This window comes from Acipenser ruthenus, chromosome 3 (assembly GCF_902713425.1).
Source record: "Acipenser ruthenus chromosome 3, fAciRut3.2 maternal haplotype, whole genome shotgun sequence".
Lineage (NCBI taxonomy): Eukaryota > Metazoa > Chordata > Actinopteri > Acipenseriformes > Acipenseridae > Acipenser > Acipenser ruthenus.
Window position 1 is genome coordinate 68,057,269 of NC_081191.1, and position 19,984 is coordinate 68,077,252.

Consider the following 19,984-nt stretch of genomic DNA (forward strand, 5'->3'; position numbering starts at 1 on the left):
CACTTAGATAAAAAAGGCTTTTGATGCAAGACCACTGCTTAACATTATCAACTTTCCGAAGCCTAAATCCGAGACGTCATAATTTGCTAAAACTGTAACTTAGTAAGAGTTTCCGCGCTCAACCAGTCATCAGTAACGAGGTGTGAACTCAACATGTCATATAGTAAGAAAGAAATGATCAAAATAACCTGAAGTGTACTTGTATGTAATATATAAGTAGTGTTCCATGTTTTCGGTTTTTATCTTTAAAAACATTTTCCGGGAATTTTTCGGAGTTTATTTTCCATATATTAAAATAGGGATGAAATCGGTAAACAAATTGTTTTTAATTGAAACATTGGTAAAAATCGGGGGGAGGGGGGAGGGATCCCTGTATACACACTTTACACGTGGAATGTGTGTTAATAATGTCCCTGGCATATATGATGAATCAGAATCTGTGCAAGTCGAGGCCACATTTTCCAAAGTTAGCTGGTACTTGACGAATGTTTGTGCAATCACTGTGCTGACGGAAATAGTATCTATAGAAAGTATGAACATGACATCAGCACAAAACAAGCCAGGTTTATCACCTTGAAATCATAAAAAGAAAAGAAAATTGACAGAACTGGGCAGTGCAAGCCATCGGAAGACACGTCAAAAATCACACTGGACATTTCCATCAATGCGTTCCAAGTAAAGAATCACCATTTTCTGTCAAATATTTACGATTAAGATTGTTGGCGTTGCACAAAATCATCGATGCATACCTATCTGCAATAAACAGTGGCTATCCAGCAAAAGCACAGCGCTCTATTAAAACTGTGTAAAAGCCGCATAAATGGATTGCTTGCCTCTCAGTTCACTTGTTTTAGTTTAATGTGTCGCTTTTTTTCAGTATGTTCTTTTATTGTCAGCGCGAACATGTACCTCAATGCAGCAGTATTTGCAGCGCTATGCATCCTCTGCCTCATCTGACCCACACTTGCTATTTTGGCTTTTTGTGTACTGCAAAACATGGGTTTTCTTTTGAAGAGTCATAAACTGATTTACGTTTTCTCCCCATTCCTCATCCACTAAAATTATTATATTTTCGTGTAAGTATTTCAATTTAGTTTTTCATCAAGCTAGTAGTTACTACGCCCAGCAATTCCCACAGTAATCAGACTTTGATTGGCCAACATAATCAGGTGATAATGTGTTTGCGAAGTGGCAGAGAACAACATTTGCTGTGTCCTAGGATACAATGTAGGGCTGCTAATTACAATGTCAGAGACAAAATAAATCAGCATTTTAAATCAAAATATTGTGTATTTCCTAGAAAACAGTACCGGGAAAATATTGAATAATAGACACAAATCAGGTATAAATCAGTAAAAACCGACATCCAGTTAAAAAAAAAAAAAAAAAAATCCTGTTATTTTTCTGTAAAATTCGGTATAAACCGGAAACGCGGAACACTATATATAAGGCATTCTAAAAACAATGATGTTTCAACCACAAGTTCTTCTTCAGATTAAGTTGAAGTCAAAGAGTTTTGAGTTCTCTTTCAATGAAAACCTTTCCTCACCTTGGTTTAATAATATTAATAATTATGCATGGAAAGTGTCAAAAGAGCCACTGCGAGCTGACTGCCAGGAAACAGATATATATTTTTTTTAAGTTGCAATAAGTGCAGTTGTTCTGCGCTGTGTGCTGAAGTCAACTAATATACTATTGTATCTTCATGCTGCCTCACGTTAATTTAGCAACAATATCAATTTAGCAACGGTTTAACACTTAAATTACAGATTAATTTATTTCAGTTTAGGGTCAATTTTACAAACTTGTCCTCCCAAAGAGTCTCAGGGATTATGGGGCCAGTTAGCTTTAGATTTACCTCCATCCATCAGGGTGCTGCATAATTACAGTTGAGCCTGTGGCCAAACACAGACGTTCATGAAAAATGGGACAACTAGCCAAAAGCTGGACAAAACTAAGATTTTACTAAACTTGTGAAGACACCGGGACATGCCACCTAAAAAGAGATCTGTCTTGGGGAAAATGGGGACAGTTGGTAGCATTACTACTACTACTAATACTAAGTTTTTAAATATTTTTCATGTTGTATTTTCTATTGTAATCCTTGTAAGTCGCCTTGGATAAAGGCGTCGGCTAAATGAATAAATAATAATAATAAACACAAATGTTTCTTGTTACTGTAGAAGTCTAGTGAATTTGAAGATCTACAGAATTTGGGGCTCAGTGCATTTTGCTGTCTATTACCCGTGGGCAGGTGCGTGTGTGAGGTGGGGGAGAACCCAAGACCAATGTATTCTCTATAAAACAGAAGAAAGGTGTTCTTTTTATACAAACAGCCTTACTCCTAAGACATGCAAATATACAGTTAGTTATTTTATTATTATGTTATTATGGCAAATCTGTGGTGTGTACATCCTACTAGACTGGAATAGGACTTGAATATTTGATTTCTAAAACCCATTGCATAATTAATGTGCTTGTTTCTAGCAAAATAAGTCCATAAATCTTACCTGATGTACACTTCTATTTGCTATATAAGTATCGAATATGCTGTTTTGAAAGAAACACATTAAACCAAACATATACAGTATTGCCATTTCAAAACAAAGTCTCTGGTACAGCACAAGGTTAAAGAAAGTTATTTGTTTGCTTGCCCTTCATGCAGGAAGTCTGTTAGTGTTTCACTTACTAGGTTATGTCACCGCAGCAGTGAGATCACGATAAAAGCATATTATTGGCTGCAAAGCATGTCAGTCAGTAATGACAGAAATGAAGGCTTTAAAGGGGTAGGGAAATGTTCACTGTTCAGGCGAAAATACCTAAGAAATGTAAGACCGAGACTGCAAAACTGTGAAAATCGTACATGTTCCATTATTCCTTTTATAAACATTTGGGACCTGATTTTGAAGTGGGCTAAAAGTAATGCTGGGACAAACACGGGATTTTCATGTTTGGATCATAATTTAAATATTCGTTCGGATATTCGTTCATTTTTCAAAAAGTAATACAAGCGATTATATTGCTCTGAACGCAGGCAGAGACAGCATAGCAGCAGGGGCGGCGTGGCCGTGGCCCCTGTGTGTGCCTTTATTTTACAGCAAGACCTTACAATATGTAACATGTTAAAATAGAAAAAATATGCAGTACTGGAAATGCTTCCATTGCATTCTGATTGCTTGGTGTGTTCAGTATCATACTAGAAATAACCTGAAATAATTGACAAAGAACATATCTTTCAAGAACTCATATAGGCAGTGGGGAGGTAATATGAATGCCCTGTGCCAGCAAGTCGTATCAGACGAGGAAGGCCATTTCAGTTTCCCATTCACAAGTGGTAAAGTGCCAAAGATCTGAACCTGTGTGTGCTGGATTAATTTCCATTACCTTGTGTCTTAATTAGATTAGACTGCAGCAGGCAGTCCTGTTGGTGCTACAAGACCTCCTTTCCAACCTCCTGTGAATAAAGGTTAATGCATGGCATGACACCCCATAATAAATCAGTGGTGAGTGCATGAAGAACATAATGATGTCATTGGACCTCCACATGCATGTCTGGCTTTAATGGAAAACAGAACATCTAAAGTGTAATAATTCTAAAAAGTGTTATCGATTTAATACAGAATGCACATTCATGTGGGTGACATTTATGTCGGCTCAAACGGATTCCATTTTTCCCATGATTCCAAGGCTTGAACAATTCAAGTTCCTAAAAATGGGCCATGTTTGTTAAAAAACCCCAGATTGTTCAACTGAAATGACTGATACATATTACAATGACCCAAGTGTCTATTATGGTAATCTATTTTAATCTATGTAATCTAATCTATTTAGCCTATTTTAGCTGAAGTACCACTTTTGTCAAAGCTCCTGTTATTGTCATAGGATCCCAACTCTCAAAGTAATTTCAAACATATTATCACTTTAGCAGTAGCCTTCAATTTATAGCCTCAGGGCTTTTGAGTAGATTGGAGTCATTTAACTAGTTATTACTTGGAAATTGCTGTGGTGAATTTCATTTGCAAAACAGACATTTAAATGATTGGTAAATTTTTGATGCTTAAAAATAATTGCCTCTAAAAATTTGATTAGGGTTAGGATTGAGGTTATATACTGTTTGGACTACAATGTAATGGTTTATTGTCTTACAGTTGCAGTCCTGTGCACAGATCTTTTCGACTTCTCCGAATAACCCTGAAGGGAATTTTATAAATTCATATCTGCAGCTGTCTTTGCTTACCAACCGGTGCTGCCCGTTAGAAAATGATAAATGTTCTGTTTGAGCATGAATGACATTTTTGAAGGCAGTGTCTGAATGCAATGTGCTTCGCTCGAGTGAAATTGTATCCTCAGCTGTTGCCAATGGGAAAGCACACATTTTTAACCCCAGTTGATATAAATTTCTATTGATTTTATTTACTTTAAAAAGTAGTACATTATATAGCTTTCAATCCCTAAATGTTTTAAGAGGCTCAGATTTAGAGCAGCATGGGGGCCCGTTTTCATAAAAGTCCTGCGTTTTGCAATGTGGTTGCGAGGACGCAGATGTCGTCTCTGCATGCATTTCATAAAGCACTTTGTAAGTGCCGTCGCTTGCAATCGCTCGTCGATCTGCGGTCAGAGAAAACAGTAACTGTGTTGAAGGGTGGTGACACACAGAAGACAGAACTGTAGTTGAAGCACCACTCCGGCGCACTGATTTATTTTCGCCTGCAGAGGGCGATATTGTCCGTGGCCTGAATACCAACAATGGTAATCGGGACCACAGAGTTACCAACACAAGTATACAGTCAGATTGATGCTGGCGCACGTGCAGGTGCTCAAAATAATAATGAAAACAAAAGGTGAAATGAAAAGGGAAAATAAAACACAGTAATAAAACTACAAAATAAAGGTGCTGCTTACGCAGTGCCCTCACTGCCGCTAGCCGGTCAGCTCGGGTCTCAGTCCTATGCTTGGTTATGCCCTATACTCTGGGGTGGCCAAGGTTCCACTTCTAGTCACACACGTTCCCTCGGGTACATAACAAGTTATTTTATTTATTATTTTCTTTCTCTGAACTGGCTGTCTTCCTAAGCCATGCTTGCCTGTTTTGTTCTCTGGCTTCAACCACTGGCGTTCCTGCCTAGTGTTTGTTTACACTGGCCTTCTCAGCCAGCGTCTCTGGGTATTCCTAATCACAGCCACCCAAATGCATAACCAAGCACAGTACTTATGGCCGAGCAATCCCCCAAGGCCCGCCTCTCAGCCACTCAGCCATATATATACAGTATAAATATATAAATATATATATATATATGATTGATTTCCATTACACGAGAGTAGATGTTAAAACTTCATGCTGATTTGAACTCGGCTCTCGCCAAGATAAGCACCAACTAAGATGTAGCTTTACAGTAAACTAATGTGATCCATATGCGTCTCCATCCATTTACGTTTCCTTCCATATGATGATGTAGATATCCTTCTGTCTGGTGTTAATGGCTGAAGTGTAATGCTGGCTCCAGGGATCAGCTTATTTTGCTTCCCTGGCGCATCAGCACACACAACGGCTGCGATGCTGGCTCCGGGGATCAACCAAAGTGCGGCCTCCCCAGCGCATCAGCATGACAACCGTCTGGATTGAGCTAAGTAGGGTACATCTCTGGGGTTTTCAAGTGGGCACCTTCCATCCTCAGTGTTTTGTCGACTAGCCCACGACACCTCAAGAGGGCTCGACGGTGATTCTGGCGTCCCAGAATCACCCCCCTCCGTCCCCCACTCAACTCAGCCCAGCTTACTTACCTGTCCCCAGCCAGAATCTTTCCGTCTCAACCACAGCCAGTTGCTGCTCCTCTCTGCTGCTTCAGATAAGTTCTTCACTGTGCGACGCAACTCTTGGCCACTGAATCCGACGTCTCTGAGAAACCGGGTTGTAGAGTGTGCCACAAATCCTCGACAACCCACTTCCACTGGGTAAACCCGAACTCTCCATCCTCGCTGTTCCGCTTCAGTGGCTAGTTGAGCATACCGCAGTTTCTTCCTCTCATACGCCTCATCTACAGCGTCCTCCCATGGCACTGTTAACTCTACTAGGTGAACAAGGCGTGCTGATCTAGACCACAAGACAATATCTGGTCGAAGGTTAGTGGTGGCAATCTCAGGTGGAAAAATAAGCCGTTGACCAACATCTGCCAGCATATTCCAGTCTCTAGCAGCTTCCAGTTGTCCTGGGCGAGGATTGGTTTTAACACCTTTTCTTGGTGGTTGCTCTCCTGGGCGGAGGAATGTTGTCTTTTGTGTGTAATGTTTTGATGGAACAGGTGGCAACTTATTGGTCATGTTACGCTTGTCTTCCAATGCTAAGGCCAAACATCGCAGCACCTGGTCATGGCGCCAAGTAAACCGTCCTTGGCTAAGAGCCACCTTACATCCTGTCAAAATGTGCCTTAATGTTGCAGGTGATGAACACAAAGGACATGAGGGATCCTCTCCAACCCAGAGGTTTAGGTTCTGTGGTGATGGGAGAACATCATATGTTGACCTGATGAGGAAACTGATCCTGCTCTGTTCCATTGACCATAGGTCTTGCCAGCCAATCTTGCGTTGTTCCACACTCTCCCATCTCATCCATTCTCCCTGTTTGGCCTGGGAAATGGCCTTTATACACCTCATCCTCTCCTCCTGCTTTTGCACCTCGTTGACTACCAGCTTCCTTCTTTGAGCTGGGGCCGCCTTGTGCCATGTAGGAGGAGTTGAACTGAAACCAAGACCCCCTCTTCCATGCTGAACTTGCCCCATGATATCACCAATTCGAAGGGCAGCCTTTGCATCTTCCACAGCTTTCTTTGCCGCCCACTTTCTTCCAGTTTTCAACACAGGTGCTGCCTCCCTTACGCATTTATCGCGTGACTCTACTAATGTCATTTCCAGTCTGACCTTGGCGCACTTAAACTCCTCGGTTAGAGCAGAGACTGGTAGCTGCAGTATTCCTTTACCATAAAGTCCCACTCTGCTGAGGCAGCGTGGAACTCCCAACCATTTCCTGATGTATGAACTGATTAAAGCTTCCAGCTTCTCTACTGTTGTCAAAGAAACCTCGTACACAGTCAGTGGCCACAGCAACCTCGGCAGTAGACCAAACTGAAAGCACCAGAGTTTTAGTTTACCTGGTAGAGCGCAGCTGTCTATGCTCTTCAACCCTTCCACTGCTTGTTGTCTAACTTCTCCCACACGAACTGTGTCCTTTAGATCCCCGTCGTACCATCTCCCAAGACTCTTCACTGGCTTCTCAGACACTGTTGGTATTGCCTCACCATTAATGAAGAATGTTTTATCTACTACTTTGCCTTTAATTATAGAGATGCTCCTTGATTTAGTGGGCTTGAATTGCATTCGTGCCCATTCAATGTTATTGGTTAATTTGCCCAATAATCGATTAGTGCAGGCTACTGTTGTAGTCATGGTTGTCATGTCATCCATGTATGCTCGAATTGGTGGTAGTCGCATTCCAGAAGCCAAGCGCTCTCCTCCTACTACCCATTTTGATGCCCTAATGATTACTTCCATTGCCATGGTAAAAGCCAGTGGAGAAATGGTGCATCCTGCCATTATTCCAACCTCTAGGCATTGCCATGTAGTGCTGAATTCTGAAGTTGAAAAACTGAATTGCAAATCTCCAAAATAGGCTTTCACTAAATTTGTTATTGTCATCGGTACACTGAAAAAATCAAATGCTGCCCAAAGTAGTTCATGTGGCACTGAACCATATGCATTAGCCAAATCCAGGAATGTCACATGGAGCTCCTTCCTCTCCTTTTTAGCTGATTGAATTTGTTGCCAGATCACATTGATGTGTTCTAAGCAACCTGGGAAACCTGGAATGCCCGCTTTTTGTATTGAAGTGTCAATGAAGCAGTTCTTTAATAGGTAAGCTGACAATCTCTGAGCAATAATGCTGAAGAAAATCTTGCCTTCTACGTTTAACAGGGAAATGGGACGAAACTGACTGATGCTTGTAGAATCTTTTTCTTTAGGTATAAAGACTCCACCTGCTCGGCGCCATGCTCTTGGTACAACCTGTTTTTCCCATGCCACTTTCATCAATTTCCACAGAATTCGTAGAACTCCTGAAGCACTCTTGTACACTCTGTACGGAACTCCATTAGGCCCTGGAGATGATGAAGCCCTTGCTTTTTTCACAGCTTGCTCTATTTCTTTCCACTTAGGTGCACAGTCCTCCATTTGGTATTCTGGTGGATTGATAGGTGGGATGTCTGACGGAATTGACATAGGCTCCTGCCTTTTTGAATCTGTATGTGTTTCCTCCAAATATCTCTCCAGCTCAACCTTAGATGCTTTTAGTGTGCCATTCTTCTCACTGGTGAATAACTTCTTTACAAATTTGAATGGGTCTTTATAAAAGTTAGCTCTCGCACGCTCCTTCTTTCTGTAGCGTTTCCGTAGGCGCTCAGCTCTGCGCAATGTTGCAAGCTTATCTTTTATGACCCTTTGTAAGAGATTGAGTCCCTCCTTCTGACTTTGTTCTGCTCTTCTCCATTGGTTCCTCAGCTGTCTCCTTTCTCTAACTAAGCGTTCAATCTCCTGCTGCCGTCTAGACTTTCCAGGAATAGTTTGTACTTTTTCCTTCCTTTTTTCAACTCCAAACCTCTCACTTCCATATGCGTAGATGATGTCCCCAAATTTATCCAGCTTCTTTTCAACTGTTCCACTTAATCTTTCCAATGCAACGCAGAGATCTGTGTTTACTGTGTCCCATGCAGTTTTCTCACAAGCTCTTGGCCATTTAACTCCAGGCTTGTGCCCGTTGAGGTTCTTTTCTCTCTTATGCTGGTTTGTCTGACCGGGTTCACAAGGATCATTAGGTTCATCACTAACTGTGTCCATGCAAGTCCTCCTCACATCTATGACAGGGGTGCTGATATCCTGCGAACTGTGGTTTGCTTCCTGTCGCTGGATTTCATTCGACTGACTTGACTGACTTCGTAAGAAGTACTGATCAATGCGAGGCCCTTGTCCCTTCTCCCTCAAGCATTTCATTCTCCCTTGATGAATCTTCAAACCCCTGACCGTTGTCGCCTTGCTCCAGCCGCAGACACAAACCTGGAGTTCCATGTCTTTGTTAACTGCAGATCTTGAACTAGTCTTTTGTGAAGTACTCTCCATACTCATATCCGTTTCCGTTCCTAAGTCGTTAACCGTGTTGTCCAACGTTGAGTCATCTTCCGCCCCCGCTCTCGCAGACTCTAGGGGTATTTTTCTCTATATATATATACAAGCCTGTTGTTATCTCTACTGGACCTGGCAGCCATCAATTCCTTCGTTTTGTACAAGAAGTGCACCGGGGAAAATATCAGTAGGAGAGATTTCATCTTGAAGCTAGCCACAGCGCTTCAGCAGAAACATTTCGATCAGAAAACTACAAAGCTGCAGGCTGCAGCAGCTCGACCTGGATTCTGTGCTGCGAGTGACACACGCAAGAGAAATCATATGTTGCTTTTGTTTTAGATTAAAAACTACCTTTTTGTTTTTACAGTTGTGTATGTACATAAACCTGTTTTCCACACTAGTTCCTTTTTAAAATGTTTATTTTATTATAGTTTTTCATTTTTTGAAGTAGTGCTTTATATGTGGTAAAAAAAAAAAAAAAAATTTAGCAGACGCCTTTATCCAAGGCGACGTACAGAGACTAGGGTGTGTGAACTATGCATCAGCTGCAGAGTCACTTACAACTACGTCTCACCCGAAAGACGGAGCACAAGGAGGTTAAGTGACTTGCTCAGGGTCACACAATGAGTCAGTGGCTGACGTGGGATTTGAACAGGGGACCTCCTGGTTACACGCCCGTTTCTTTAACCACTGGACCACACAGCCTTCAAATCAACCCTTTTATGTTTAATTGTTCATTTAAATATAGCGTTTCAGCTGTGCAGATTGATATGATATGCTTGAATAAAACTTTTGGGTTGATCCGATAGTTTGTCTTTCATTTTAATATTAATGATGTTTAAAATGTACCGTGATAATGACTGCCAGCGGCGGTTGTAGGTATGAGTATAACCGCGGTGGTTCTAGTGTTAAATTTAGTCCATAAATGTACATTGTGTGTGTGTGTGTGTGTGTTTTGTACGGCCTTTCTGTTGGAGATTACATGATATTAAGTCAGAAGAACGGGATCTTGACTGCTGAAATCTTGTGAGCCACAAGCACGATTCCTGCTCCGGTTTACATGGGTTTTTACAGCTATTTTTATTGTGAGAAAGCGATTGACCTGCCCTTAAAGTCGCACTGCCAAAATGACGTCCTTTTGCTGTTTCGTGATGTATTCGCGTGACAACATCACACAGTCATGACTGTAGAGTCGATTTTCATGTGCATGTAAACCCAGACAATGTTCAGTGTGCACAGTGAATCCAAGGTGGACTTCCTGGTTAATGAGCTGATTTTTGGACATTTAAAATACTTTTTTTTTTAATAAATATCTTTAGACTCGTTTCTGTTTAAATATAAAATACGTTTGACCACCCTAAGATTAGTTATCTCCCTTCTTGGCAATCGGTAGTTTGATATTAATTCTGAATCTGTATTTGCATCAAGGATTTGACTAGTGGTTTTGGCTAGTAGTATGAGCGCCATTGTATGTTGCAATAGGATCTGCAATGAAAGTTGCTTCTTGCGGCTGCTGTCTGGCTGTCGCAGGTTTCTGGTGAAAATCGGCGATGTTGCAGCCCTTCGAAAGTTTTATGAAATCCTTTTTTTTTTTTTTTAATTTGCGCAGTGCTTATAATTACGAATCGTCGCAAACCGCTTTTATCAAACGTGCCCCAGTATTTTACAAGATTAAGAATTGCTATAATTTAGAATGGTACTTTTCTTACAATGTCACCCGTGATAAATAGTTATTGGTTTAAATCATGATCAGTCTTGTGTACCATTAAAGTAGCTTTGTATATTGTACTTCAAAAACAAAAAAAAAGCTGCCTATGCACACAACCTACCCAAATTGTATACTTTTGTTATTTCTCTATGTGTTGTAGTTGGAATGCTTCTAATAAACAGAAAAAATCACTTTAGTATATAAGTGTCATGGATTTAGAATGAATGTAATTAAGTTTAGGGTTGGTGATGGGGTGATTTGAACCAGGGTCCATGTAATCCCCAGCACAGACATCTTGTCAGTCAAGCTAGATAACAGTGCTTTTTGAGTTGCGCTAGCAGAGATACTGACATATCTGCACTTAACACACCACAACCAACTATCAGTAGACGCTCTTTGGCACAGTGATAGACACCTAATTGCGACCTTCTTTCTCACAGTAAAGCACGCTACCAAAGGATGGACAGGATGATCTCTCAAGACTTGCTGCACCCCCCCTCCTTTAGTCGCTCCGTGTCGCAGGAGTCCCTGGACAGCACTTCTATGGCGGATTACTGGAGCGAGGTGAAGAGCATTGAGGAGAGCGCTGAGAACGGGCAAGAGGAACACGCAGTGCTTGAGGTCAAGTCAGCTGATGGTAAGTGAGTCATGGAGTTTCAAGAGCAACTTTTGAAAGGGTAAGACATTTCAGAAGCATCTTAATCAAGGCAATGTCTCATTTTCTGTTTCTACCTGCAACACTCTTCTAGTTTATGTAAGAAATACCTCATTTGTTTTATCTGGTGTTTCTTACTGACATATTATTAGAAGTGTTGCAGAGGGACACTTCTGACAGCTCTGTTGAGGCCTCAGAGGTGCTTTAAACTTGACTGACACACAAAATGATACCAGGTGAATCTAAAAAGAACACGTTAGATAAAGCTGATATTTAATGCCCATAACAAGTTGCTCTGTAAGAAAGTGCCTATGTTTAATTTAATTGCAACCAAATCTGACAATTGTAATTGCCACCTGCAGCTATACCCTGCGCACACATATTATTCTTGAAATTTCTCAGTTTGTATTCTATTTATCTATTTTAAAATGCTTTTACTTTTTACCTGTGAAAAATGATAAACAAAACAAACAGGCAGCTAAACACTTAACAAAAGGATGTTAAATTCAGTATCGGTGTTGGCAAATTACAGAGAAGCCTTGATAGGAGTCAAGATTTAGTGGTGTAGGGAAGGCTTTGAAACTGCAATTCTCCATATTGATTCCTTCTGTGCAATGGTCCAATAGCCTTATCGTTACTACCCTGGGCTGGAATAAGGTTTATATCCCAATACATTAAGGTTTTTTTTTTAATAAGGGGAAAAATAGGAAGGAAATTTTATAAAACAGTAGCCACTGTTTGCCAGTGCAAAGAGGTTTATTGCCTGCAGATGGAGGAAGCTGGTGACTCTGGGTCTGGTTTCATGGTTTTGCAGAGGGGGAGATGGAGGAGGCTTGGATTCAGGAAGCGGGGCTGTCCACACTGGTGTCTGGATCGCTGGGGGAAGAGCCTGCTGAGGCCCTTTTCTCAACACTGACCCGCACACAGGCCGCCGTTGTCAAGAAGCGCATTGACAACTACACCCAGACGCAGCGCAAGAAGAAGCATTCTGTCAGGGATGTCCGAGACATCTTTGCTGTTGGAGACTCCCCGGTGAGTAGTTAGAACGAGAATTGTTATTAATCTGCATATTTGGGGTCTTCTTGTTTCACAGATTGACTAGTTTTAATCATACTTCAAAACAGGCACTGGACTGGTACCAATTATTATTATTATTATTTTACAAAGTTACAACTACAGCTTTAAATACTGTTGGGTCTATTTTAGTCTAAACTGTTGCAGTTCTAAATGTTGCTCTTTAACCCTATATTAATATACCTGTGGTTTCCGCCAGGGGTGGTTTATTGGTCCACATATTTACATTACTACAGCAAATACTATACAATAAAAATACAGTGAAATGAGTTTTGCGAAAAATTAGCTTGAGTATTGTACTAACAAGTGCCTTAAATGTAGAGACTCATTTTTATTTAAATGAAAAGTAAATGGATACTAGGGATGTTAGTACTGTTTAAACGTTATCCAAATGTAAAAAGTTTAGAATTTAGTCTAAACGCTTTAATGTTATCAGAAATACGCATGCAAAATGTAAATGTTGGCTGTAGTGTTTATACAGTAATTTATACAGTGCAAAAAATAAATTTAATCTGTTTTTATTAATAGTCTATTTTATGTACACATTTAGTTTTGTGTGCATTTAGGGGTAGATGTACTAAGATAGACCAATCTCAGCGCAAACATACCGCAGTTTGCATTTTTGTTACAACAATTCGCAAAGTGCACATTTTGTCATATGTACTAAGAAAAAATATGTTAATGAAGAGAGCCACAATATACTAATTTAAATATTATTTGCGTCATTTTAGCGAGATTTCTAGTGAGAGTTGTGCAACATTTTTTCAAATAAAATAGCGGCAGTTGAGTTGTGGTTTGCTGCAGTAGAGGGTGCCCGAAGCATAACGTCTATACATGCAAGGGTGCAAGAATCACAATAACATTGTTTTTGTTAATATATATATATAAAAATGAAAGGCAGTTTAATCCCATCAGATTCTATAGTGAGGCCACAACCTTCACCCCCAAAAAGCTTTTCATAATTATCACCACCCTGTTTTTGCAAATTTCTACAGGAACGCCCAGAATTACATATTCATTTAAGGCTAAATCGGAAATAAGAACAGTGGCTGCAAAGCATTTGTTAAAATGATGCTAACAGCGTCGCGTTTGTTTAGTACATTTCACTCTACACTTCCGACTGGTTTGTATGTGGTTTGCAATGATTGTGACAGACACAATACTTTAGTACATCTACCCCTTAGTCTTATATACTATTGTAGCCTTTTAGTATAAAATCTACTGGAGTGCTTATTGCTATGGGTTATCTGAGTGAGTTATCATGTTGTAAAATATCTGCACATATTTGGTCCACTGTTTGGAATTGGTTTAGAGTAAGTCATTTTTATTGATTTTAAGTCTGTACTTACTATGCAATACAAACATATTCCATGCTGTTGTTTGCTGAAAGAATACAACATAATATACTACCCCATATCATACAGACTGACTTTTAAAACCAACACTTTCCTTCAGGCAGATCAACACAGCATTAAACCAGGAAGTGCCATGCAGTTTAAAGTTTACATGCATAGTACGTTAGATTTCAAATATTCAAATATGAGGTTAACAAGAAACAAAGGTCTGCATTATGCGCAATATGAATGTATGTATTGTTTTTTTATGAGTTAATATTTAGTCAAATAGTGGCTAAAAGAGGTGTTGCATCACTGTGAAAGTGAATCCACCCTTCAGACAGAAAGTACAATGGCAGGTAGATCTTTCTCTTATTTTTACGTTCACTCTTCCTCCTTTATTTGCTGTTTTGTGTCCTTTTCCCCAGTCATTTTTATATTAAATGGGAAGTTGTTGTCTACATCTCCCTAATTTTTATATACAAAACTTTAAATAATCCATATCGTTCTTTTCTCATAACATGCAAGCAGAAAGGTCTTCAGCACCACGATAAGGGGACCATAATGTTCCTATAATATACACATACTGCACATGGTCTGTCAAGGCCCTATATACAAAATTACATATGAGTATTATAAAAAATTAGAAAACAATTGAGTGCGAACAGCCAATCAGCTTCCAGATCTAGCAGGCTTCCATTTTGCATAGATGCCCGCTGGAATGTTGAAGTGCTTAACTGTGAATTCAATTTTAAATCAGTCCATACATAAATAACGGCTTTTTCCCTTAACATCCTAATCCAGGGGTTTTCAACCTTTTTTTTTAAACTGGACCCCTTCTGTCGGGAGGTTTTAGCTAAAATATCCTTACAATTTTTACTCACTGAATGGTACCAAAGTGCCTTTTTGCCAGGAAAATGTATCCATAGCAGGGATGCTGAGATACAAGAAAATTAGTTTGAAAGACATGGTTACCCCTTCTTCAAGACCCATGATAAGCTATGGTAAATGCATGGCAGAGCTTCAATTACAATGTAAATTTACAGCTGTAAAATTTTAAAGAGTGCAGGTAGTGAATAAAAAAAGCTTTGTCATAAGAGGTTTTGTGTGTCATTAACTAGGTCATGACACAATTCCAACAACAAAGTCACATAACTACGGCCTCGATAGGAACACCTGAGATGCTACATCAGTATTGCTAAAGAACTTAAATTCAAATTTAATGAGGACGCAACTGGAAGTAATGAAGGCATAAATGTTCTACTCTGAAGTGGTTTCTTGAAATAATTCAAGGCTAAATCAATGAGAACCAGACTGAGACAGGCAAAGATGTACAGTGTATTTCTATGTATCAGAGTATTTGGTGTTTGTAGTGTTTGAGGAGAGACTCAAAAACAGTATTTTCCTTTAAGTGAAAAAGTTAACTGTCAAAATCAGTCTATGGGTAACACTGCATTTGTCATGTAAGGAGTTCTCAGTTTTACAGTTTCTTATAATACACAGTATTACTCATTGTGTCATGATTTGTAAGCAGATATATTAAAAGTATGTGTTTTGAAAGTGTATGCATGTAAGCACATTCTTTTCCAATGAATTGCCTTGCGATGACTCACTTTTGTGTTCATGGCTTCTGTTATAGCTACATCTTTGCTAGAGAAAGACATTACATCTGTTCTTTAGATTTATAGACCAGAATTATTTTCCTTCCCACAAACTGCATCTTTAGGAAATGTATTTCGGCAGAACTAAGTTTGACATGAGTGGGGGGATTTTTTCTTAAAAAGGTACACTTTTCTCAATAAAACTGCCCTCTCAGAACTGACATGATTTACCTTAACCTTCAAACATCTTACACAAACAGTGAGAACAAATAGTGAGAAAACCAGGGTTACTGGTCTCAACTGTAAAAACATTGTTAAGAATGAAGGTAGAAGGGGCTCCCGAGTGGCGCATCTGGTAAAATCGCTCCGCGTGGAGTGCAGGATGTGCCCTATAGCCTGGAGGTCACCGGTTCGAGTCCAGGCTATTCCACTGCCGACCATGGACGGGAGTTCCCAGGGGGCGGTGCACAATTGGCCGAGTGCCGCCCGGGGGGGGGGGGGACTTATGTCGGCCAGGGTGTCTCGGCTCGCTGCTCACCAGAGACCATTGTCCTCCGACGCTGTAGCTCTGAGTTGGCTGCATGGCGGGCCTGCAGAGTGAAAAGAAATGGTCGGCTGATGGCATACATTTCAGAGGACAGCGTGTGTTCGTCTTCACTGCTCCCGAGTCAGCACGGGGGTGGTAGCAGTTAGCTGAGCCTAAATACATTTGGCCATTGCAGATTGGTAAAATCAATTGGCGACTACTAAATAAAAAAAAAGAATGAAGGTAGAGCAGATGAGTGGTGTAAAAAGTATAACTTTTGCAGTTGGCGTTCAGTACATTATGTGACTGGGTTAGACAATCACAGGTGAAATCCTCATGGCTTTGTGGCTTGTGCACACTAAGGAAAAAGTCTATGATTGGGAATAATTTGTATTTGTGGAATCATTGGTTAAAGGAAAATATTTACAGTGAGTATCAGTCTTTATATTTTCAAATACCATGGTTTAGTTTACTGACTACAACAGAGCTATAAATCTACTTTTATTATTATTATTTGTTTTATGTATTTATGTATTTATTTGTGTACAGGGTTCCAGCCAAGCTCTCATTTATTTAACTAGACCCTTAATTTAACTGATAATTTGTTTAATTAGACCTTTGTACTTGTTTTCAGCTCTTGAACAGTTGCATATTTCAAGTTAGCTATAACATTTTATAAGTAATTTGAACTGCAACCTTTTTACTGTTTGAAAACAAGTAAAAAGGTCTAATTAAGCAAATTATTAGTTCAATTAAGGGCATAGTTAAATAAATGAGAGCTTGGCTGGAATGAAAACCAGCAGCCACAGGGTGAGTAGTTTGAGAAGCCCTGGTCCCTTATAGCAGATTTCATTTTCAGTGGGAATAAATCCTTTTATTTTTTTTATTTTTTTTAAATCTTGCCTTATCATGTTTTCCATGTTAGCATGACATCAGTGCAAGCATGTTACTAGGGAAACCTGACAGGCCCTGGTTGATGGCCACCATACCTGCAGCACTCCAAACTGATACCTACATTAGGGTCATTTTTTCCTATGTCAGCAGCTCATTCCAGTGTTATCTGCCTGCATACATTTTTCACTTTTAGCTCTTTGAATATACAGTATGTATTTTTTTTTTATTGAACACAGAGTTAGACTTCAACTTTTTATAGTGTAAGTCAGTCCATTCAATTAACAGAACACATTTGTTAACTGAATACAATTACAGTTAATGTGTGAAAATACAGATACTGAACTCCACATTTTACTCAGAGTTCAAAAGGTCAGGAAATGGGGGTGGGGGATCACTGAACAGCAATTGTATGAATACATTTTTTTTTTAAATGGCATCATTACTTTTATATTTGGCATGTTTATATGTGTGTATTTATGCTGAAACATACAGTAAGCCTATTGCATGGGAATATGTCTTCCATCAGATTGTATCTGTATGTATAGTGTGTGTGTGTGTGTGTATGTGTGTGGTTATAGACTGTTAATGCTGAGGAGCTTTCAGACCATGAGCGGTCCAGGTCTGCCTTCTGTATTCCATGGCACAACAAACAAAACCTCATTGATGAAATCAACTGTATCATATTGAGTTTCTACTGTGCTTCAGTCTGAATATAGACATCATGCCACCTGCTTAAAAAAATCATATGCCAGGCCAGATCTCAGAATTCCAATATACTGCAAAGCCATTTCAAACTGAATTGTCTTTGCAATAAGCTACATATCCCAGCCAATGAAGCATCAACCATTTCCGTCTTTTCAGTAAAATTCCCAATGAATAGATCATTTATGGTTGGCTTTTGTAACTTATATTAACAATAAAGTTGTATATAATAGTTATAGAAACAATTGTTTGTGTGTGTGTGTTAATCAACACTTGTAGCTTGTAACAAGCCCTGGGTCAGTTCACTTCTTCTCTTATTCCAATATTCCCTCATTACAGATGTTTGCTGTCCTACAACCCTTTTTATCCACTGTTGTTATATTGCTGGTTTGTCTCTGTCTACGTTCAAGGTCACACCATTACTATTTATTGGTTAATGTACATGTTGATGTACTGATATAGTAGATTGGGTGTTGGAAGCTCACTCTTGTTTGTTTTTGCCACAGCCTGTATTCTGCCCGGGAGCTGGTTCACCTAACAGCATTCAGCTGTCATCCAAGCTATCTTTCCGGGCTCCAGGAAGATGTAAGTGTGTTAGTCAGCTTCTTTTTGTTAAACATGCAGTAAATATCACAATTCATGGAAGTAGCCAGAGATTTGAGAGATTATTGGGGTGCTATATTTTATTTTAGTAATGTACTGTAATAGGAGCGAAACATACATATGATTTTTGCAATAGGGCTAACATAGAAGTTGACTCAGTTGGTGGTCACCTGTTCAAAGGATGTGGTATTCGTTGGAACAAGTATATAACAAGCCTGCTTTTACTAAACTTCTCATCCCCACTCAATTGTGTGTGGGGGGGCGGAGTTGTATAAACAAAAAAACAGCAACAACATCAGTCACATATAAAGAAATCCAAGAAGCCAGAAGGTATTTATGTTCACTGTAGTTAGGAGGAGTAGAATTTGTTTAAGCAGTACCTTTTCAAAAGCAATTTTTAAACCCATATTTGTAGAGCATCATGCCGATTTTGTATTGTGCTATTTCTGTTTCAAATGGATGTTGCTTTGTTTTGTTAAATTTTTTTAATGAAACTTTCGTAGTATTGTTTAGTGCTTTGAGCATTGGTGCCAGAATAGATATATATACAGTCCAGGAAGTGTTTAACTAATGTCTGCAATTTAGTATACTTCCACAGTAGACTGTGATTTTATGCACACTTTTAGACTTCTTTCAAATGTAAAATTAGAATGGAGGGGTGTCCTGGATAAACTTGACAACCCACAATTCATTTTTACTTAGATAACATTTCCTTGCTTCCTATTACCAACCGAAAACATATTTCTGAAACATGTGGGTGTTATCACTGTCTTCCCTTCCCAGGAGTTCAGCTCCATTAGTAAGTAATCATGGCTAGGTTGCAGACACAATATGTTTGTGCATTTGATCAAATTGCATTTAGTCAACAACAGTTCCACTGCTTAAAGCTTGGGCATGGAGCTTGGATGAAGGCTTTAAAACTGTACCGTGTCCTTAGGACTATTACATTAATCTACAGTCATTTTCTAATTTCAATTTGCTTGCTCAGGACATTCATGCTTGGCCTTTGCCAAGTGTGTATTATAGTAAGTGTTGTGTAATAAAAAAAAGAAAAAACAGCTTACTGAGATTCTGTATTTATGTTTATGCAGTATTTTAATTGGCTTTTTAAAATATGTATTTAAAGTGGAAAGCTGTGCATCAGATTGCAAGCTGAGCAAAGACAGCCCGTCATTGCTAGAAGAGTTGAACTTTGAAGTGCCTTACTCGGAGTGTGCTCTTAGGAAAGACTGCCGGAGCATCCAGAGAATAAAGAAGGATGATGCAACTTTGCCTGTAAGTAAACACCCTGGATGTGATTAATCAACCTGACCATCTCTTGAATGCTGAGTATAATGATTTTTTGTGATTTGGTTAACTTTGTCTTCATTTTTTTCTTTCACAAACGTGTTTTTTAAGATGTTCTCAAGGAACAGCACAATATATGGAATTAAGAAACATAATTCATGATATGTCTGGCATATCAGATAAACTGTATGGTGAATTATGATTTTACATCCCCAATAGGTTTACCATAGTAAAAGCATAGGGAAGTGTAATAAAGCATGGTAAAGCAGAGGTAAGCATTGTAAAGAATAACAAGGTGTGGTAAAGTATATTACCGGTAATAGACATGGCAAATCAGGGTACACTATGGTAAGTCCATAGTGTAACAATGGGAAAAGCATGGTAAAACTGTAAAGATATGGTGCACAAATACTGTAGTAAACTTTGTAAGAGATT

General features: G+C 39.3%; 1 protein-coding gene across 4 annotated transcripts in view; it reads left to right on the forward strand.

Moving 5' to 3' along the window:
* LOC117435534 (rho GTPase-activating protein 28-like) overlaps positions 1-19,984 on the forward strand; it is a 68,751-nt gene that overhangs the window by 32,989 nt on the left and 15,778 nt on the right. For 3 of the 4 annotated variants that reach the window (XM_059015533.1, XM_059015526.1, XM_059015519.1), the window contains exons 2-5: positions 11,314-11,510; positions 12,343-12,560; positions 18,166-18,244; positions 19,389-19,537. In XM_059015533.1, coding sequence (XP_058871516.1) covers positions 11,314-11,510; positions 12,343-12,560; positions 18,166-18,244; positions 19,389-19,537 — 643 coding nt within the window. The remainder of the gene's footprint in view (positions 1-11,313; positions 11,511-12,342; positions 12,561-18,165; positions 18,245-19,388; positions 19,538-19,984) is intronic. The other variant, XM_034920832.2, reaches the window with a different exon arrangement.